We start from the raw sequence: 21,875 nt of genomic DNA, 5'->3' as shown, positions 1-21,875 counted from the left end.
GTGAAAGTTTTAACCAACACATCCTTTCTCCCCTCCCAGGCCAAGACCCATGTGTGTGAGATTGATCAGCGTTTGCAGGGCGTGATAAAGAGTCGTAACAAGGTGTTGGGTCTGCCTCTGTCTATAGAGGGACACGTCCACTACCTCATAGAGGAGGCTACCGACGACAAACTACTGTGTCAGATGTACCTGGGCTGGGGACCTTACCTGTGATACACACGGCTTCTCTGAGACACTGTTGACAAATTCAATACTTTTCTTGTTCTGTTATCCATTAAGTGATTTTCCTTTTTCATGTTTTTGTAAGTCTGGAGTAATTATGTTTTTCATGGGGAAGTTGCATATTTCCCATAACAAATAAAAAATAAAAATAATAATTAAAAGTATTTTCTGAAATGCTGATGTGTGTGTGTGGTCTAATCTCATCACCCTGTTCAGATTACTGAGGGGCCAGTCAGTCTGTCTGGTGATAGTTGAAACAGGAACAGAAATATACATGAAGTATCCACTCACACATGACAGAGGGGGTTTGAAATTTGGCGGGATGCCTAATCTTCTTTAGCGTCATAGCGCGACAAATGTCCTTTGCAGCAGCCCATTGGCGTCACCAAAAATCACCTAAAACCGCGAATAGAGAAACGAGCTACTGCAGGGGTAAACAGATCCCGCTGTCATTCATTCAAACAACGCGAGCTTTTGACAGGATACATCACCGCTAGTCATACTCTGTCTTTCGAGAATGGTCGTTGTTTACGGTCTCAGTTTTTCACATGCCAGTAATCCGTTTAGAAGAGATGTCTTTTTATAGCTGTCCACGGCTGCTATAGACAACTAGCCAAGCTCGTTGCGCCGTAGGAGATCGGCCGACCTTGACCAGATGGATATCACGAGGCGCGCTGTGGACGCGGGCGCGTTTATCAACCGAGCAGTTCAGATTAGGGAGATGTTGAATTTAACTTCAGTGATATTCAAGGGTCGATTTATATGTCAATCTGATTCAGTTACATAGTAGCGGAGATGACGGATGTGTATTTGATGCGGCAGGTAGCCTAGTGGTTGGAGCGTTGGACAAGTAACCGAAAGGTTGCTAGATCAAGTCCCCGAGCTGACAAATCTGTCATTCTGCCGCTGAACAACGCAGTTAACCCACTGTTCCAAGGCTGTCATTGTAAATAAGAATTTGTTCTAAACTGACTTGCCTAGTAAAATAAATAAAACATTTATTATTATTAAAAAAACAAATAAATTGTGCTCAAGTGAACAAAGCCGCTGGTCAGTAATCGGCGATTCAGCACCATTCATATGGACAACGTCATGTTCAGCACCACGTGACAGTGGACAGCGACGGTCTCCCGCGCAGCCATTCCTCAAATGTGATTCCATGTGATCCTTTGAAACTGCATCTACAACACACACATAGATGACGTGTTGTATCTCCTAAGTATACAGAGGAAGCTCTGGGACAGGCTGAGAAGACAGAGTTGGAGAGTCTCCTGGACAGAGCAGAGTCCACTAAGACCTGGACTGACAAAATCATCTCACAGACAGACTTTACTGCAGCCTAACCCTGGTTAGTTTGTGTGTGTGTGTGTGTGTGTGTAAGCGAAGGGATTTGAACCTCTAGCCCCTGATCTCTGAACCATTTTAGAAGCACGTTTAGAGGACTTGTTGTATAAGGGTCTGGATTGGAGCGCCCCTGAGAGGCCAACCCCCCACGAGCTGCTGAGTGAAAACATGATGGACGCTGCTCTGGAACTGGGGCGACACACACCCTACGGTACACACACACACCCTACGGTACACACACACACACACACACCCCCTACGGTACACACACATGTACATCCTACGATACATACAGTGCCTTGCGAAAGTATTCGGCCCCCATTAACTTTGCGACCTTTTGCCACATTTCAGGCTTCAAACATAAAGATATAAAACTGTATTTTTTTGTGAAGAATCAACAACAGGTGGGACACAATCATGAAGTGGAACGACATTTATTGGATATTTCAAACTTTTTAAACAAAAAACTGAAAAATTGGGCGTGCAAAATTATTCAGCCCCCTTAAGTTAATACTTTGTAGCGCCACCTTTTGCTGTGATTACAGCTGTAAGTCGCTTGGGGTATGTCTCTATCAGTTTTGCACATCGAGAGACTGAAATTTTTTCCCATTCCTCCTTGCAAAACAGCTCGAGCTCAGTGAGGTTGGATGGAGAGCATTTGTGAACAGCAGTTTTCAGTTCTTTCCACAGATTCTTGATTGGATTCAGGTCTGGACTTTGACTTGGCCATTCTAACACCTGGATATGTTTATTTTTGAACCATTCCATTGTAGATTTTGCTTTATGTTTTAGATCATTGTCTTGTTGGAAGACAAATCTCCGTCCCAGTCTCAGGTCTTTTGCAGACTCCATCAGGTTTTCTTCCAGAATGGTCCTGTATTTGGCTCCATCCATCTTCCCATCTATTTTAACCATCTTCCCTGTCCCTGCTGAAGAAAAGCAGGCCCAAACCATGATCCCTAGAATTTCTAAGCAAACAGCTGGAGGCAGGGCTTTCTCCTATAGAGCTCCATTTTTATGGAACGGTCTGCCTACCCATGTCAGAGACGCAAACTCGGTCTCAACCTTTAAGTCTTTACTGAAGACTCATCTCTTCAGTGGGTTATATGATTGAGTGTAGTCTGGCCCAGGAGTGGGAAGGTGAACGGAAAGGCTCTGGAGCAACGAACCGCCCTTGCTGTCTCTGCCTGGCCGGTTCCCCTCTCTCCACTGGGATTCTCTGCCTCTAACCCTGTTACGGGGGCTGAGTCACTGGCTTGCTGGGGCTCTCTCATGCCGTCCCTGGGGGGGGTGCGTCACCTGGGTGGGTTGATTCACTGTTGTGGTCAGCCTGTCTGGGTTGGGCCCCCCCCCCTGGGTTGTGCCGTGGCGGAGATCTTTGTGGGCTATACTCGGCCTTGTCTCAGGATGGTAAGTTGGTGGTTGAAGATATCCCTCTAGTGGTGTGGGGGCTGTGCTTTGGCAAAGTGGGTGGGGTTATATCCTCCCTGTTTGGCCCTGTCCGGGGGTGTCCTCGGATGGGGCCACAGTGTCTCCTGACCCCTCCTGTCTCAGCCTCCAGTATTTATGCTGCAGTAGTTTATGTTTATGTTTGAAGCCTGAAATGTGGCAAAAGGTCGCAAAGTTCAAGGGGGCCGAAAACCTTCGCAAGGCACTGTACACACCCTACGGTACACACACACTATGGTACACATACACACTATGGTACACACACACTATGCTGCACACACACTATGGTACACACACACACACACACACAATGGTTAGAGACTGGACATGTGTATATATGTGTGTGTGTAGGTAGTACTCTGATTAAGTGTGGGGAGTTGGAGAGGCAGATCGGGGTGGCAAACAAGAAGCTGATCCAGAGTACAGATATCAACTTCCTGTCTCTACGGAGGTTTACTGACCAGGAATACACAGTCATACAGGTACGCACACCACATCATAACACACACACACTATTATAACACAAATACACTCTGACAACTGTGTGTGTGTGTGTGTGTGTGTGTGTGTGTGTGTGTGTGTGTGTGTGTGTGTGTGTGTGTGTGTGTGTGTGTGTGTGTGTGTGTGTGTGTGTGTGTGTGTGTGTGTAGAATGAGCGCAGGCAGCTGGTGAATAAGCGGTTAGATCTGGACATTGCGAAGGCCAGACTGAGAAAGGCACAGGAAGCAGACAGTGAGACCCGGGTGAGAACACACATACTGCTGACCTTATACAGCTGACCTCATACAGCTGATATACTGCTGACCTCATACAGCTGATATACTGCTGACCACATACTGCTGACCTTATACAGCTGACCTCATACAGCTGATATACTGCTGACCTCATACAGCTGATATACTGCTGACCTCATACAGCTGATATACTGCTGACCTCATACAGCTGACATACTGCTGACCACATACAGCTGATATACTGCTGACCTCATACAGCTGATATACTGCTGACCACATACTGCTGACCACATACAGCTGATATACTGCTGACCACATACAGCTGATATACTGCTGACCACATACAGCTGACATACTGCTGACCTCGTACAGCTGACATACTGCTGATATACTGCTGACCTCATACTGCTGACCACATACAGCTGATATACTGCTGACCTTATACTGCTGACCTCATACAGCTGATATACTGCTGACCTCATACAGCTGATATACTGCTGACCTTATACTGCAGACCTCGTACAGCTGACATACTGCTGACCACATACAGCGGATATACTGCTGACCTTATACTGCTGACCTCATACAGCTGATATACTGCTGACCTCATACAGCTGATATACTGCTGACCTTAATACAGCTGACATACTGCTGACCACGTACAGCTGACATATTGCTGGCCTCATACAGCTGACATACTGCTGACCTCATACTGCTGACCACATACTGCTGACCTCATACTGTTGACCATGTACAGCTGACATATTGCTGACCTCATACAGCTGATATACTGCTGACCTCATACTGCTGACCTCATACAGCCGACATACTGCTGATCTCGTACTGCTGACATACTGCTGACCTCATACAGCTGACATACTGCTGACCTCATACTGCTGACCACATACTGCTGACATACTGCTGACATACTGCTGACCTCATACAGCTGACATACTGCTGACCACATACTGCTGACCACATACTGCTGACCTCATACAGCTGACATACTGCTGACCTCATACTGCTGACCTCATACAGCTGACATACTGCTGACCTCATACTGCTGACCTCATACAGCTGACCACATACTGCTGACCACATACTGCTGACCACATACTGCTGACCTCATACTGCTGACCTCATACTGCTGACCTTATACTGCTGACCTCATACAGCTGACATACTGCTGACCTCATACTGCTGACCTCATTCATACTTCCGGCGCCGACAGAGATGGCCGCCTCGCTTCGCGTTCCTAGGAAACTATGCAGTTTTTTGTTTTTTACGTGTTATTTCTTACATTAGTACCCCAGGTCATCTTAGGTTTCATTACATACAGTCGAGAAGAACTACTGAATATAAGATCAGCATCAACTCACCATCAGTACGACCAAGAATATGTTTTACGCGACGCGGACCCTGTGTTCTGCCTTACAAACAGGACAACGGAATGGATCACATGCAGCGACCCAAAAAAACGACTCCGGAAAAGAGGGAAACGAGGCGGTCTTCTGGTCAGACTCCGGAGACGGGCACACCGTGCACCACTCCCTAGCATTCTTCTTGCCAATGTCCAGGCTCTTGACAACAACGTTGATGAAATCCGAACAAGGGTAGCTTTCCAGAGGGACATCAGAGACTGTAACGTTCTGTGCTTCACGGAAACATGGCTCACTGGAGAGACCCTATCCGAGGCGGTGCAGCCAACGGGTTTCTCCACGCATCGCACCGACAGAAACAAACACCTTTCTGGTAAGAAGAGGGGCGGGGGCGTATGCCTTATGGCTAACGAGACATGGTGTGACGAAAGAAACATACAGGAACTCAAATCCTTCTGTTCACCTGATTTAGAATTACTCACAATCAAATGTAGACCGCATTATCTACCAAGAGAATTCTCTTCGATTATAATCACAGCCGTATATATCCCCCCCCCAAGCAGACACATCGATGGCTCTGAACGAACTTTATTTAACTCTTTGCAAACTGGAAACCATTTATCCGGAGGCTGCATTCATTGTAGCTGGGGATTTTAACAAGGCTAATCTGAAAACAAGACTCCCTAAATTTTATCAGCATATCGATTGCGCAAACGTGGGTGGAAAAACCTTGGATCATTGTTACTCTAACTTCCGCGACGCATATAAGGCCCTGCCCCGCCCTTTCGGAAAAGCTGACCACGACTCTATTTTGTTGATCCACACTCCAAGACTGCTTCCATCACGTGGACTGGGATAGGTTTCGTATTGCGTCAGATAACAACATTGACGAATACGCTGATTCGGTGTGCGAGTTCATTAGAACGTGCGTTGAAGATGTCGTTCCCATAGCAACGATTAAAACATTCCCTAACCAGAAACCGTGGATTGATGGCAGCATTCGTGTGAAACTGAAAGCGCGAACCACTGCTTTTAATCAGGGCAAGGTGTCTGGTAACATGACCGAATACAAACAGTGCAGCTATTTCCTCCGCAAGGCTATCAAACAAGCTAAGCGTCAGTACAGAGACAAAGTTGAATCTCAATTCAATGGCTCAGACACAAGAGGCATGTGGCAGGGTCTACAGTCAATTACGGACTACAGGAAGAAATCCAGCCCAGTCACGGACCAGGATGTCTTGCTCCCAGGCAGACTAAATAACTTTTCTGCCCGCTTTGAGGACAATACAGTGCCACTGACACGGCCTGCAACGAAAACATGCGGTCTCTCCTTCACTGCAGCCGAGGTGAGTAAGACATTTAAACGTGTTAACCCTCGCAAGGCTGCAGGCCCAGACGGCATCCCCAGCCGCGCCCTCAGAGCATGCGCAGACCAGCTGGCCGGTGTGTTTACGGACATATTCAATCAATCCCTATACCAGTCTGCTGTTCCCACATGCTTCAAGAGGGCCACCATTGTTCCTGTTCCCAAGAAAGCTAAGGTAACTGAGCTAAACGACTACCGCCCCGTAGCACCCACTTCCGTCATCATGAAGTGCTTTGAGAGACTAGTCAAGGACCATATCACCTCCACCCTACCTCCACTCCAATTTGCTTACCGCCCAAATAGGTCCACAGACGATGCTATCTCAACCACACTGCACACTTCCCTAACCCATCTGGACAAGAAGAATACCTATATATCACTAGCCACTTTAAACAATGCTACCTTATATAATGTTACTTACCCTACATTATTCATCTCATATGCATACGTATATACTGTACTCTATATCATCGACTGCATCCTTATGTAATACATGTATCACTAGCCACTTTAACTATGCCACTTTGTTTACATACTCATCTCATATGTATATACTGTACTCGATACCATCTACTGTACCTTGCCTATGCTGCTCTGTACCATCACTCATTCATATATCCTTATGTACATATTCTTTATCCCCTTACACTGTGTATAAGACAGTAGTTTTGGAATTGTTAGTTAGATTACTTGTTGGTTATTACTGCATTGTCGGAACTAGAAGCACAAGCATTTCGCTACACTCGCATTAACATCTGCTAACCATGTGTATGTGACAAATAAAATTGGATTTGATTTGATTTCATACTGCTGACTTCATACTGCTGACCACATACTGCTGACTTCATACTGCTGACCACATACTGCTGACTTCATACTGCTGACCTCATACTGCTGACTGCTGACCACATACTGCTGATCTCATACAGTTGACCTCACACTGCTGACTTCACACTGCTGACCTCATATTGCTGACATCACACTGCTGACCACATACTGCCGACCTCATACTGCTGACCTCATTCATACTGCTGACCTCATTCATACTGCTGACCTCATTCATACTGCTGACCTCATACTGCTGACCACATACTGCCGACCTCATACTGCTGACCTCATTCATACTGCTGACCTCATTCATACTGCTGACCTCATTCATACTGCTGACCTCATACTGCTGACCACATACTGCTGACCTCATACTACTGACCACATACTGCTGACCTCATACTACTGACCACATACTGCTGACCTCATACAGCTGACATACTGCTGACCTCATACTACTGAATACATACTGCTGACCACATACTGCTGACCTCATGCAGCTGACATACTGCTGACCTCATACTGCTGACCTCATACAGCTGACATACTGCTGACCTCATACTGCTGACCTCATACTGCTGACCTCATACTGCTGACCACATACTGCTGACCACATACTGCTGACCTCATACTGCTGACCTTATACTGCTGACCTCATACAGCTGATGTACTGCTGACCTCATACTGCTGACCACATACTGCTGACCACATACTGCTGACCTCATACTGCTGACCTCATGAATTGACCCTTCGCTAACCAATTGAGCTAGCAAACAATGTAACAAACTATACTTTTTGAATCTCAAAATACTCCAAAAGGCTCTGCATCTCAGGAATCACAGTAGCAAGTACCCCTGGTGCACTGTTAAATTATTTTGCCATTACATTTTTTAATAAAAAATAACAAAATAAAACTAATTTTTTTCCATAGCCCTCACTGGCTTTCATGCGATTTAGAGCTTGTCAGGCTGGACGTATGTTGCTATCCATTGGACCTACTCAGACTTAACGAAGGGTCAGTGGTGGCTTGAAAGATTTATGTGTAGTTGGGTCAGGAGAGGTGTGCCTTAGGTTTCCAAGAGTGTCAACATTGCACAGCATCAAAAGTAAATTCTCATCGCTCTCTCCTCTCTCATTCTCTCCCTCTCCCTGTTTTCTCTCTCTCTCTTTCTCTCTCTCAGGGTCTAAATGCTAACCCATTAGGAGAGGAGTATGTAGCTCATGTCTCCTACATGTTCAGCTTCCTACGAGTCAGATGGCTGAAGGTCAGTCCTCACATATACACATGCACACTCCCACACGCTTGTTTTAACATCAGGTAGCACAGTAAGACTGGACGATATGATGAAAATGGACCAGCAGTTTTCTCATTGGTTGGTCCTGTTCCTGTATGTCTTCTCATTGGTTGGTCCTGTTCCTGTATGTCTTCTCATTGATTCCTATGTATCTCTATCCAATGCTGTCAGATGTGGGCCCAGGAAGTCTCTCAGGCAGAGATGGAGCTGAGGATCTCTCAGTGTGTGTTTGACCGACAGTCAGAGATCACCAGACTACTGCTGGAGGGAATCAACACTACACATGTATGTACCAACACACACACACACACACACACACACACACACACACACACACACACACACACACACACACACACACACACACACACACACACACACACACACACACACACACACACACACACACACACACACACACACACACATTCACATAGACTGGTATTAACAAAGACACCTGCTCACTCTCTCGTTCTACCCTGTCTGTTGCAGGCTGCCCATTTGAGAAGCCTGTCTGACTTTGTAGAAGCCCAGGGTAGCTACTACGCTCAGTGTTACCAGCTCACACAGGACCTACACACCCAACTGGCCTGGTGTGTATCTCTGTGTGTGTGTTTCTGTGTGTGTGTGTATCTGTGTGTGTATCTATCTGTGTGTGTATCTGTGTGTGTGTGTATCTGTGTGTGTGTGTGTGTGTGTGTGTGTGTGTGTGTGTGTGTGTGTGTGTGTGTGTGTGTGTGTGTGTGTGTGTGTGTGTGTGTGTGTGTGTGTGTGTGTGTGTGTGTGTGTGTGTGTGTGTGTGTGTGTGTGTGTGTGTGTGTGTGTGTGTGTGTGTGTGTGTGTGTGTGTGTGTGTGTGTGTGTGTGTGTGTGTGTTAACCGCTTTTTGTTTTCTCTCTTTGTCGTGCTCCCCCTCTGATCTGCTACAATAACAACTGGCACTTAGAAACTAACCAACCCTCAACAGGTAACCTGCCCTTAACAACTACCCAGCCCTTAGCAACATGTGAGTCTTCGACAACCATCCAGGTAACGAGCCAACCTGTAGCAGCCAACCAGGCAAACAGCCAACCCCCGTAGCGACTCACCAGCCCTCGACAACTAACCAGGCAACCAGCCTATCCTTAGCAACTAACCAGGTCCCCAGCCAACCCTTTACAACCAGCTGGGAATCTTTCAAACCCTTAGCAACCAATGACTCATCAACAACCAACGAGTTCTCAACAACCAACCAGACAACTAGCCAACCCTCAGCCACCAACAGGGCAACCAACCAGACAACCAATGTGTTTTCAACAACTAATGAGTCCTCGACCACCAACCAGGTAACTAACCAGCCCTCAAGAAAGCCATTAGGTAACCAACCAATCTCTAGCAACCTACCGGACAAACAGCCAACCCTTAGCAACCAATGAGTCGTCAACAAACAATGAGAACTTGACAAACAACCAGCAACCAGCCAACCCTTGACATCCAACCAGGCAACCCCTACAAACCAACCAGGCAACCAATGAGTCCCCAACAACCAATGTGTCCTCATCAACCAACCAGGCAACAAACCAACCCTTAGCAACTTACCAGCCCTTGACAACCAACCAGGCAACCAGTCAATCCCTAGCAACCAACCAGGTACCCAGCCAATACTTAGCAACCACTGAGTCCTCACGAATCAACAAGTCCCCGACAAACAACCAAGCAACCAGACAACCCTTGACAATCAACCAGGCAACTAGCCAACCGTTAGCTACGAATGAGTCCTCAACCACCAACCAGGTAACTAACCAAGCCAGCAATGACCTTCCAATAACCAACGAGTCCACAACAACCAATCAGGTAACCAACCAATCTCTAGCAACCTACCAGACAAACAGCCAGCCCTTAGCAACCAATGAGTCGTCAACAAACGATGAGAACTCAACTACAAACCCGGTAACCAACCAACCCTTATAAACCAACCAGGCAACAGACAGCCCTTGATAAGCCACCAGGAAACCATCAAACCCTTAGCAGCCAATGATTTCTCAGCAATCAACGAGTCCTCGACAACCAAGGAGAACGTGACAAACAACCAACTCTCAACAACCAACCAGCCCTTAGAAACCAGCCAGAGAACCAGTCAGCCTGCAGGTGGTCCTGTAGCTGACTGAACAATCTGACTGTGGAACTGTCTGTATGAAAAGCGTGTGTTTATATTGTGGGTTTGAGTTGTGAACAGCTCCTCCCTGCCAAAACATCAGCTACCATGGCTAGGTCCTACATGAAGGCTCTGACCTAAAATAGTGCATTAGGGAAAATAGGGTGTCACTTCGGATTGGTCCAATGTCTCGGTCGTAGTGGTGAAGGGCAACACAGCTATAGGGGCCGTCTATAAACCGTAGCAGGCTTGTATTGACCATTCACCAGTGTTGTTGTTGGACCCAGCAGGACACACGCGTACGGGCTAATCCAGGAAGAGTAAGAGGACATGCTACTGTGGAGTCATCAGTGGTAGGGAAGTCTTAGATGTTGATATCTACTGTCCTGTCATAACCTGTGTGTCTATCGGAGCATCCATGTACTCTTTAAGGGAGTTACGTATTGTCGTGGCAGAATCAGAATTATTTAGGTAACATTTATAAATAAAATGTTTTATTTATTTTATTTCATGCTTATGTGAGATATGTCATTAGAATGTCTATTTTTGGGTAATACTGTTTGCAGTTCTCTGTTCTCTGTCAGGGTTCAGTTACTTGGGCCGCAGAGATGGGGAGAGGTCAAGCTTGTCTTCATATCTTTTAAACCATGTGAAGGGATGATTGAGGGGGAACCAATTATCTCTTGGCTCCACAATGTCTGTGTGCCAGTCACTGTGTCTCCGTGAGCTTGTCCAGAATGGGAGTGTCTAAAATGACAATTGCTATATATCCTAATGTCTTGGTACTATGTTGTACCAAGAACGAGAAGTAGAACCTCGTTTTAGGAGAGCAAACTGAACGATAATTTATAGCTAATGCTGTCTGGCTATGGGATACTCCTCTCTCAAGTAAAGTCTTCCTTTGTAATGTTCCTAAGATCTGTTATTCGTCATGTGAGTTGAGATGGGTGTGTCTTGGCTATAAATGATACTAAGAACTGTTTTGTAAGCACTCTCAGAGAATTCATTTATAGACACTGAATTGATCTGAGAGTCACAGGGTTGTGATGGAGCTCATATAATTAAAGATGGACTTTATGATCGCTGAAGTTGGAGACTTTTATCTCCCTCACCAACTTCAAACATCTGCTATCTGAGCAGCTAACCGATCGCTGCAGCTGTACATAGTCTATCGGCAAATAGCCCACCCATTTTTACCTACCTCATCCCCATACTGTTTTTATTTATTTACTTTTCTGCTCTTTTGCACACCAATATCTCTACCTGTACATGACCATCTGATCATTTATCACTCCAGTGTTAATCTGAAAAATTGTAATTATTTGCCTACCTCATGCCTTTTGCACACAATGTGTATAGACTCCACTTATTTTTCTTCTTCCTATTGTGTTATTGACTTGTTAATTGTTTATTCCATGTGTAACTCTGTGTTGTCTGTTCACACTGCTATGCTTTATCTTGGCCAGGTCGCAGTTGCAAATGAGAACTTGTTCTCAACTAGCCTACCTGGTTAAATAAAGGTGAAATTAAAAAATTTAAAAATGATAACTCTGACTTGTGTGTGGTTTGCTCTCATGATTTGGTAAATACAGGAAATTTCCACTACAGTATCCAGACCTGAATGTATGTACATGGTGGTGGTCTACAGTATGTGCAGGTTATCTAGATGTATATAGGTTACTGTATATGGGGGTGTAGATCTATATGGTTGGTATAGACTGTCTATTTGGAGACTTGGAGGAACACTGGCAGCTGTGTTTACATGATGCATTGTGTCATCTGAAAACAGTTTGTGTGATCAAGAGAGGTGACATTTTGTTGCATATGTTATACATATGTGTGTGACCCTTCACCTCTATAGGGTGAGGTCATTTTCCATACGGCAACATGTCGCACTTATTCCATAGTGTTAAACATACACACAGCCTTGAATATAGTCCCACCAGGCTAAACCGTGTAAATGTTTCCGTCTACAGATGTTTTCAATTGACCCTGCCTGAGAGGACAGCTATACACACACACACACACACTTACAGCCTTGAATATAGTCCCACCAGGCCAAACCGTGTAAATGTTTCTGTCTACAGATGTTTTCAATTGACCCTGCCTGAGAGGACAGCTATACACACACACACACACACACTTACAGCCTTGAATATAGTCCCACCAGGCCAAACCGTGTAAATGTTTCTGTCTACAGATGTTTTCAATTGACCCTGCCTGAGAGGACAGCTATACACACACACACACACACACACACTTACAGCCTTGAATATAGTCCCACCAGGCCAAACCGTGTAAATGTTTCCGTCTACAGATGTTTTCAATTGACCCTGCCTGAGAGGACAGCTATACACACACACACACACACACACACACACACACACACACACACACACACACACACACACACACACACACACACACACACACACACACACACACACACACACACATTCACATAGACTGGTATTAACAAAGACACCTGCTCACTCTCTCGTTCTACCCTGTCTGTTGCAGGCTGCCCATTTGAGAAGCCTGTCTGACTTTGTAGAAGCCCAGGGTAGCTACTACGCTCAGTGTTACCAGCTCACACAGGACCTACACACCCAACTGGCCTGGTGTGTATCTGTGTGTGTGTGTATCTGTGTGTGTGTGTATCTGTGTGTGTGTGTTAACCGCTTTTTGTTTTCTCTCTTTGTCGTGCTCCCCCTCTGATCTGCTACAATAACAACTGGCACTTAGAAACTAACCAACCCTCCACAGGTAACCTGCCCTTAACAACTACCCAACCCTTAGCAACATGTGAGTCTTCGACAACCATCCAGGTAACGAGCCAACCTGTAGCAGCCAACCAGGCAAACAGCCAACCCCCATCAAGCAACCAGGCAAACAGCCAACCCTTAGCAACCAACCAGGCAGCCAACGAGTCCTCAAAAACCAAGAAGTCCTCGACAAACAACCAGACAAGCAGACAAATTTTAGCAACCACTGGATCCTCTACAACCAACCAGGTAACCAACTAGTTTAGATTAGTTTATTGACAAAAATCACATATCAAGGTCAGACTTATTTCCATTTTGATTTGCTAGGCCTCGACAATCATCCAGGCAACTAGCCAACCCTTAGCGACTCACCAGCCCTTGACAACTAACCAGGCAACCAGCCTATCCTTAGCAACTAACCAGGTCCCCAGCCAACCCTTTACAACCAGCTGGGAATCTTTCAAACCCTTAGCAACCAATGACTCATCAACAACCAACGAGTTCTCAACAACCAACCAGACAACTAGCCAACCCTCAGCCACCAACAGGGCAACCAACCAGACAACCAATGTGTTTTCAACAACTAATGAGTCCTCGACCACCAACCAGGTAACTAACCAGCCCTCGACAACCAATCAGGTAACCAACCAATCTCTAGCAACCTACCGGACAAACAGCCAACCCTTAGTAACCAATGAGTCGTCAACAAACAATGAGAACTTGACAAACAACCAGCAACCAGCCAACCCTTGACATCCAACCAGGCAACCCCTACAAACCAACCAGGCAACCAATGAGTCCCCAACAACCAATGTGTCCTCATCAACCAACCAGGCAACAAACCAACCCTTAGCAACTAACCAGCCCTTGACAACCAACCAGGCAACCAGTCAATCCCTAGCAACCAACCAGGCACCCAGCCAATACTTAGCAACCACTGAGTCCTCACGAATCAACAAGTCCCCGACAAACAACCAAGCAACCAGACAACCCTTGACAATCAACCAGGCAACTAGCCAACCGTTAGCTACGAATGAGTCCTCAACCACCAACCAGGTAACTAACCAAGCCAGCAATGACTTTCCAATAACCAACGAGTCCACAACAACCAATCAGGTAACCAACCAATCTCTAGCAACCTACCAGACAAACAGCCAGCCCTTAGCAACCAATGAGTCGTCAACAAACGATGAGAACTCAACCACAAACCCGGTAACCAACCAACCCTTATAAACCAACCAGGCAACAGACAGCCCTTGATAAGCCACCAGGATGTCATGTTTGTCATTTATTATCATGTCTTGTCCCTGTGCTCCCCATTCTATTCGTTTCCCTCTGCTGGTCTTATTAGGTTCTTTCCCTCTTTCTATCCCTCTCTCTCCCCCTCCCTCTCTCACTCTCTCGCTCTCTCTTCTCTCTATCGTTCCGTTCCTGCTCCCAGCTGTTCCTATTCCCCTAATCATCATTTAGTCTTCCCACACCTGTTCCCGATCCTTTCCCCTGATTAGAGTCCCTATTTCTTCCTTTGTGTTCCGTTCCTGTCCTGTCGGTTCCTTGTTTAGAATTCACCGTGCTGTGATTGTGTATCGCCCTGTCCTGTCGTGTTTTTGCCTTCATCAGATGCTGCGTGTGAGCAGGTGTCTCTGTCAGCTACGGCCTGCGCCTACCCGAAGCGACCTGCAGTCTGTGGCCGCTTCTCCTGTTATTCCCCTCTACAGACTAGAGGATTTCTGTTATTCCCTGTTTGGACATTTCCTGTTAAGGATTCAGGATTTGTCGTTTTCTGTTTGGACTTGAATAAACTCTGTTTCTGTTAAGTCGCTTTTGGGTCCTCTTTCACCCGCATGACAGAAGGAACCGACCAAGGAATGGACCCAGCGACTTCAGACGCTCGTTACACTGCCGTCGAGATCCAAGGAGCCATGCTCGGCAGACACGAGCAGGAATTGTCTGCTGCTCGCCATGCCGTGGAGAACCTGGCCGCTCAGGTTTCCGACCTCTCTGGACAGTTCCAGAGTCTACGTCTCGTGCCACCTGTTACTTCCTGGCCTGCCGAGCCTCCAGAACCTAGGGTTAATAACCCACCTTGCTACTCCGGGCAGCCCACTGAGTGCCGCTCCTTTCTCACGCAGTGTGAGATTGTGTTCTCTCTCCAACCCAACACATACTCTAGAGAGAGAGCTCGGGTTGCTTACGTCATTTCACTCCTTACTGGCCGGGCTCGAGAATGGGGCACAGCTATCTGGGAGGCAAGGGCTGATTGCTCTAACAAGTTCCAGAACTTTAAAGAGGAGATGATTCGGGTTTTTGACCGTTCAGTTTTTGGTGGGGAGGCTTCTAGGGTCCTGGCTTCCTTATGCCAAGGTGAACGGTCCATAACGGATTATTCTATTGAGTTTCGCACTCTTGCTGCCTCTAGTGAGTGGAACGAGCCGGCGCTGCTCGCTCGTTTTCTGGAGGGACTCCACGCAGTGGTTAAGGATGAGATTCTCTCCCGGGAGGTTCCTTCAGATGTGGACTCTTTGATTGCTCTCGCCATCCGCATAGAACGACGGGTAGATCTTCGTCACCGGGCTCGTGGAAGAGAGCTCGCATCAACGGTGTTTCCCTGCTCCGCATCGCAACCATCTCCCTCCTCTGGCTTTGAGACTGAGCCCATGCAGCTGGGAGGGATTCGCATCTCGACTAAGGAGAGGGAACGGAGGATCACCAACCGCCTGTGCCTCTATTGCGGAGTTGCTGGACATTTTGTTAATTCATGTCCAGTAAAAGCCAGAGCTCATCTGTAAGCGGAGGGCTACAGGTGAGCGCAACTACTCAAGTCTCTCCATCAAAATCCTGTACTACTTTATCGGTCCATCTACGCTGGACCGGTTCGGGTGCTACATGTAGTGCCTTGATAGACTCTGGGGCTGAGGGTTGTTTCATGGACGAAGCATGGGTTCGGAAACATGACATTCCTTTCAGAGAGTTAGAGAAGCCTACGCCCATGTTCGCCTTAGATGGTAGTCATCTTCCCAGTATCAGATTTGAGACACTACCTTTAACCCTCACAGTATCTGGTAACCACAGTGAGACTATTTCTTTTTTGATTTTCCGTTCACCGTTTACACCTGTTGTTTTGGGTCATCCCTGGCTAGTATGTCATAATCCTTCTATTAATTGGTCTAGTAATTCTATCCTATCCTGGAACGTTTCTTGTTATGTGAAGTGTTTAATGTCTGCCATCCCTCCCGTTTCTTCTGTCCCTACTTCTCAGGAGGAACCTGGCGATTTGACAGGAGTGCCGGAGGAATATCATGATCTGCGCACGGTCTTCAGTCGGTCCCGAGCCAACTCCCTTCCTCCTCACCGGTCGTATGATTGTAGTATTGATCTCCTTCCGGGGACCACTCCTCCTCGAGGTAGACTATACTCTCTGTCGGCTCCCGAACGTAAGGCTCTCGAGGATTATTTGTCTGTGTCTCTTGACGCCGGTACCATAGTGCCTTCTTCCTCTCCGGCCGGGGCGGGGTTCTTTTTTGTTAAGAAGAAGGACGGTACTCTGCGCCCCTGCGTGGATTATCGAGGGCTGAATGACATAACGGTTAAGAATCGTTATCCGCTTCCCCTTATGTCATCAGCCTTCGAGATTCTGCAGGGAGCCAGGTGCTTTACTAAGTTGGACCTTCGTAACGCTTACCATCTCGTGCGCATCAGAGAGGGGGACGAGTGGAAAACGGCGTTTAACACTCCGTTAGGGCATTTTGAGTACCGGGTTCTGCCGTTCGGTCTCGCCAATGCGCCAGCTGTTTTTCAGGCATTAGTTAATGATGTTCTGAGAGACATGCTGAACATCTTTGTTTTTGTCTATCTTGACGATATCCTGATTTTTTCTCCGTCACTCGAGATTCATGTTCAGCACGTTCGACGTGTTCTACAGCGCCTTTTAGAGAATTGTCTCTACGTAAAGGCTGAGAAGTGCTCTTTTCATGTCTCCTCCGTTACTTTTCTCGGTTCCGTTATTTCCGCTGAAGGCATTCAGATGGATTCCGCTAAGGTCCAAGCTGTCAGTGATTGGCCCGTTCCAAGGTCACGTGTCGAGTTGCAGCGCTTTTTAGGTTTCGCTAATTTCTATCGGCGTTTCATTCGTAATTTCGGTCAAGTTGCTGCCCCTCTCACAGCTCTTACTTCTGTCAAGACGTGTTTTAAGTGGTCCGGTTCCGCCCAGGGAGCTTTTGATCTTCTAAAAGAACGTTTTACGTCCGCTCCTATCCTCGTTACTCCTGACGTCACTAGACAATTCATTGTCGAGGTTGACGCTTCAGAGGTAGGCGTGGGAGCCATTCTATCCCAGCGCTTCCAGTCTGACGATAAGGTTCATCCTTGCGCTTATTTTTCTCATCGCCTGTCGCCATCTGAGCGCAACTATGATGTGGGTAACCGTGAACTGCTCGCCATCCGCTTAGCCCTAGGCGAATGGCGACAGTGGTTGGAGGGGGCGACCGTTCCTTTTGTCGTTTGGACAGACCATAAGAACCTTGAGTACATCCGTTCTGCCAAACGACTTAATGCCCGTCAAGCTCGTTGGGCGTTGTTTTTCGCTCGTTTCGAGTTTGTGATTTCTTACCGTCCGGGTAGCAAGAACACCAAGCCTGATGCCTTATCCCGTCTGTTTAGTTCTTCTGTGGCTTCTACTGATCCCGAGGGGATTCTTCCTTATGGGCGTGTTGTCGGGTTAACAGTCTGGGGAATTGAAAGACAGGTTAAGCAAGCACTCACGCACACTGCGTCGCCGCGCTTGTCCTAGTAACCTCCTTTTCGTTCCTGTTTCCACTCGTCTGGCTGTTCTTCAGTGGGCTCACTCTGCCAAGTTAGCTGGTCATCCCGGTGTTCGAGGCACTCTTGCGTCTATTCGCCAGCGCTTTTGGTGGCCGACTCAGGAGCGTGACACGCGCCGTTTCGTGGCTGCTTGTTCGGACTGCGCGCAGACTAAGTCGGGTAACTCTCCTCCTGCCGGTCGTCTCAGACCGCTCCCCATTCCTTCTCGACCATGGTCTCACATCGCCTTAGACTTCATTACCGGTCTGCCTTTGTCTGCGGGGAAGACTGTGATTCTTACGGTTGTCGATAGGTTCTCTAAGGCGGCACATTTCATTCCCCTCGCTAAACTTCCTTCCGCTAAGGAGACGGCACAAATCATTATTGAGAATGTATTCAGAATTCATGGCCTCCCGTTAGACGCCGTTTCAGACAGAGGCCCGCAATTCACGTCACAGTTTTGGAGGGAGTTCTGTCGTTTGATTGGTGCGTCCGTCAGTCTCTCTTCCGGGTTTCATCCCCAGTCTAACGGTCAAGCAGAGAGGGCCAATCAGACGATTGGTCGCATACTACGCAGCCTTTCTTTCAGAAACCCTGCGTCTTGGGCAGAACAGCTCCCCTGGGCAGAATACGCTCACAATTCGCTTCCTTCGTCTGCTACCGGGTTATCTCCGTTTCAGAGTAGTCTGGGTTACCAGCCTCCTCTGTTCTCATCCCAGCTTGCCGAGTCCAGCGTTCCCTCCGCTCAAGCGTTTGTCCAACGTTGTGAGCGCACCTGGAGGAGGGTGAGGTCTGCACTTTGCCGTTACAGGGCACAGACGGTGAGAGCCGCCAATAAACGCAGGATTAAGAGTCCAAGGTATTGTTGCGGCCAGAGAGTGTGGCTTTCCACTCGCAACCTTCCTCTTACGACAGCTTCTCGTAAGTTGACTCCGCGGTTCATTGGTCCGTTCCGTGTCTCCCAGGTCGTCAATCCTGTCGCTGTGCGACTGCTTCTTCCGCGACATCTTCGTCGCGTCCATCCTGTCTTCCATGTCTCCTGTGTTAAGCCCTTTCTTCGCACCCCGTTCGTCTTCCCTCCCCCCTCCCGTCCTTGTCGAGAGCGCACCTATTTACAAGGTACATAAGATCATGGACATGCGTTCTCGGGACGGGGTCACCAATACTTAGTGGATTGGGAGGGTTACGGTCCTGAGGAGAGGAGTTGGGTTCCGTCTCGGGACGTGCTGGACCGTTCACTCATCGATGATTTCCTCCGTTGCCGCCAGGATTCCTCCTCGAGTGCGCCAGGAGGCGCTCGGTGAGTGGGGGGTACTGTCATGTTTGTCATTTATTATCATGTCTTGTCCCTGTGCTCCCCATTCTATTCGTTTCCCTCTGCTGGTCTTATTAGGTTCTTTCCCTCTTTCTATCCCTCTCTCTCCCCCTCCCTCTCTCACTCTCTCGCTCTCTCTTCTCTCTATCGTTCCGTTCCTGCTCCCAGCTGTTCCTATTCCCCTAATCATCATTTAGTCTTCCCACACCTGTTCCCGATCCTTTCCCCTGATTAGAGTCCCTATTTCTTCCTTTGTGTTCCGTTCCTGTCCTGTCGGTTCCTTGTTTAGAATTCACCGTGCTGTGATTGTGTATCGCCCTGTCCTGTCGTGTTTTTGCCTTCATCAGATGCTGCGTGTGAGCAGGTGTCTCTGTCAGCTACGGCCTGCGCCTACCCGAAGCGACCTGCAGTCTGTGGCCGCTTCTCCTGTTATTCCCCTCTACAGACTAGAGGATTTCTGTTATTCCCTGTTTGGACATTTCCTGTTAAGGATTCAGGATTTGTCGTTTTCTGTTTGGACTTGAATAAACTCTGTTTCTGTTAAGTCGCTTTTGGGTCCTCTTTCACCCGCATGACACAGGAAACCATCAAACCCTTAGCAGCCAATGATTTCTCAGCAATCAACGAGTCCTCGACAACCAAGGAGAACGTGACAAACAACCAACTCTCAACAACCAACCAGCCCTTAGAAACCAGCCAGAGAACCAGTCAGCCTGCAGGTGGTCCTGTAGCTGACTGAACAATCTGACTGTGGAACTGTCTGTATGAAAAGCGTGTGTTTATATTGTGGGTTTGAGTTGTGAACAGCTCCTCCCTGCCAAAACATCAGGTCCTACATGAAGGCTCTGACCTAAAATAGTGCATTAGGGAAAATAGGGTGTCACTTCGGATTGGTCCAATGTCTCGGTCGTAGTGGTGAAGGGCAACACAGCTATAGGGGCCGTCTATAAACCGTAGCAGGCTTGTATTGACCATTCACCAGTGTTGTTGTTGGACCCAGCAGGACACACGCGTACGGGCTAATCCAGGAAGAGTAAGAGGACATGCTACTGTGGAGTCATCAGTGGTAGGGAAGTCTTAGATGTTGATATCTACTGTCCTGTCATAACCTGAGTGTCTATCGGAGCATCCATGTACTCTTTAAGGGAGTTACGTATTGTCGTGGCAGAATCAGAATTATTTAGGTAACATTTATAAATAAAATGTTTTATTTATTTTATTTCATGCTTATGTGAGATATGTCATTAGAATGTCTATTTTTGGGTAATACTGTTTGCAGTTCTCTGTTCTCTGTCAGGGTTCAGTTACTTGGGCCGCAGAGATGGGGAGAGGTCAAGCTTGTCTTCATATCTTTTAAACCATGTGAAGGGATGATTGAGGGGGAACCAATTATCTCTTGGCTCCACAATGTCTGTGTGCCAGTCACTGTGTCTCCGTGAGCTTGTCCAGAATGGGAGTGTCTAAAATGACAATTGCTATATATCCTAATGTCTTGGTACTATGTTGTACCAAGAACGAGAAGTAGAACCTCGTTTTAGGAGGGCAAACTGAACGATAATTTATAGCTAATGCTGTCTGGCTATGGGATACTCCTCTCTCAAGTAAAGTCTTCCTTTGTAATGTTCCTAAGTTCTGTTATTCGTCATGTGAGTTGAGATGGGTGTGTCTTGGCTATAAATGATACTAAGAACTGTTTTGTAAGCACTCTCAGAGAATTCATTTATAGACACTGAATTGATCTGAGAGTCACAGGGTTGTGATGGAGCTCATATAATTAAAGATGGACTTTATGATCGCTGAAGTTGGAGACTTTTATCTCCCTCACCAACTTCAAACATCTGCTATCTGAGCAGCTAACCGATCGCTGCAGCTGTACATAGTCTATCGGCAAATAGCCCACCTATTTTTACCTACCTCATCCCCATACTGTTTTTATTTATTTACTTTTCTGCTCTTTTGCACACCAATATCTCTACCTGTACATGACCATCTGATCATTTATCACTCCAGTGTTAATCTGAAAAATTGTAATTATTTGCCTACCTCATGCCATTTGCACACAATGTGTATAGACTCCACTTATTTTTCTTATTCCTATTGTGTTATTGACTTGTTAATTGTTTATTCCATGTGTAACTCTGTGTTGTCTGTTCACACTGCTATGCTTTATCTTGGCCAGGTCGCAGTTGCAAATGAGAACTTGATCTCAACTAGCCTACCTGGTTAAATAAAGGTGAAATTAAAA

At 47.0% G+C, this 21,875-nt stretch overlaps 1 protein-coding gene and 1 long non-coding RNA gene across 3 annotated transcripts in view; both read left to right on the top strand.

The window, feature by feature from the left end:
- The window catches only part of atr (ATR serine/threonine kinase), a 28,974-nt gene extending 28,578 nt beyond the window's left edge, over window positions 1–396 (top strand). Inside the window, exon 46 of the mRNA XM_046323480.1 lies at window positions 40–396. Within this exon, the coding sequence (XP_046179436.1) occupies window positions 40–213 (174 nt within the window). The 3' untranslated portion in view covers window positions 214–396. The remainder of the gene's footprint in view (window positions 1–39) is intronic.
- Window positions 397–1,156: 760 nt separating this feature from the next.
- On the top strand, window positions 1,157–21,277 carry LOC124010803. Of its 2 annotated transcripts, XR_006834503.1 has the most exons (8): window positions 1,157–1,777; window positions 3,367–3,497; window positions 3,677–3,758; window positions 8,504–8,587; window positions 8,789–8,902; window positions 9,110–9,210; window positions 9,584–10,866; window positions 20,460–21,277. It is a non-coding gene; the product is annotated as an uncharacterized LOC124010803 (long non-coding RNA). The 2 variants fall into 2 exon arrangements; XR_006834502.1 differs by lacking the exon at window positions 20,460–21,277 and having other exon boundaries at window positions 9,584–11,673.
- The last annotated feature ends 598 nt before the right edge of the window (window positions 21,278–21,875 follow it).

Source organism: Oncorhynchus gorbuscha, linkage group LG23, assembly GCF_021184085.1.
Source record: "Oncorhynchus gorbuscha isolate QuinsamMale2020 ecotype Even-year linkage group LG23, OgorEven_v1.0, whole genome shotgun sequence".
Taxonomy (NCBI): Eukaryota; Metazoa; Chordata; class Actinopteri; order Salmoniformes; family Salmonidae; genus Oncorhynchus; species Oncorhynchus gorbuscha.
This window is presented reverse-complemented; position numbering and strand designations above follow the sequence as displayed.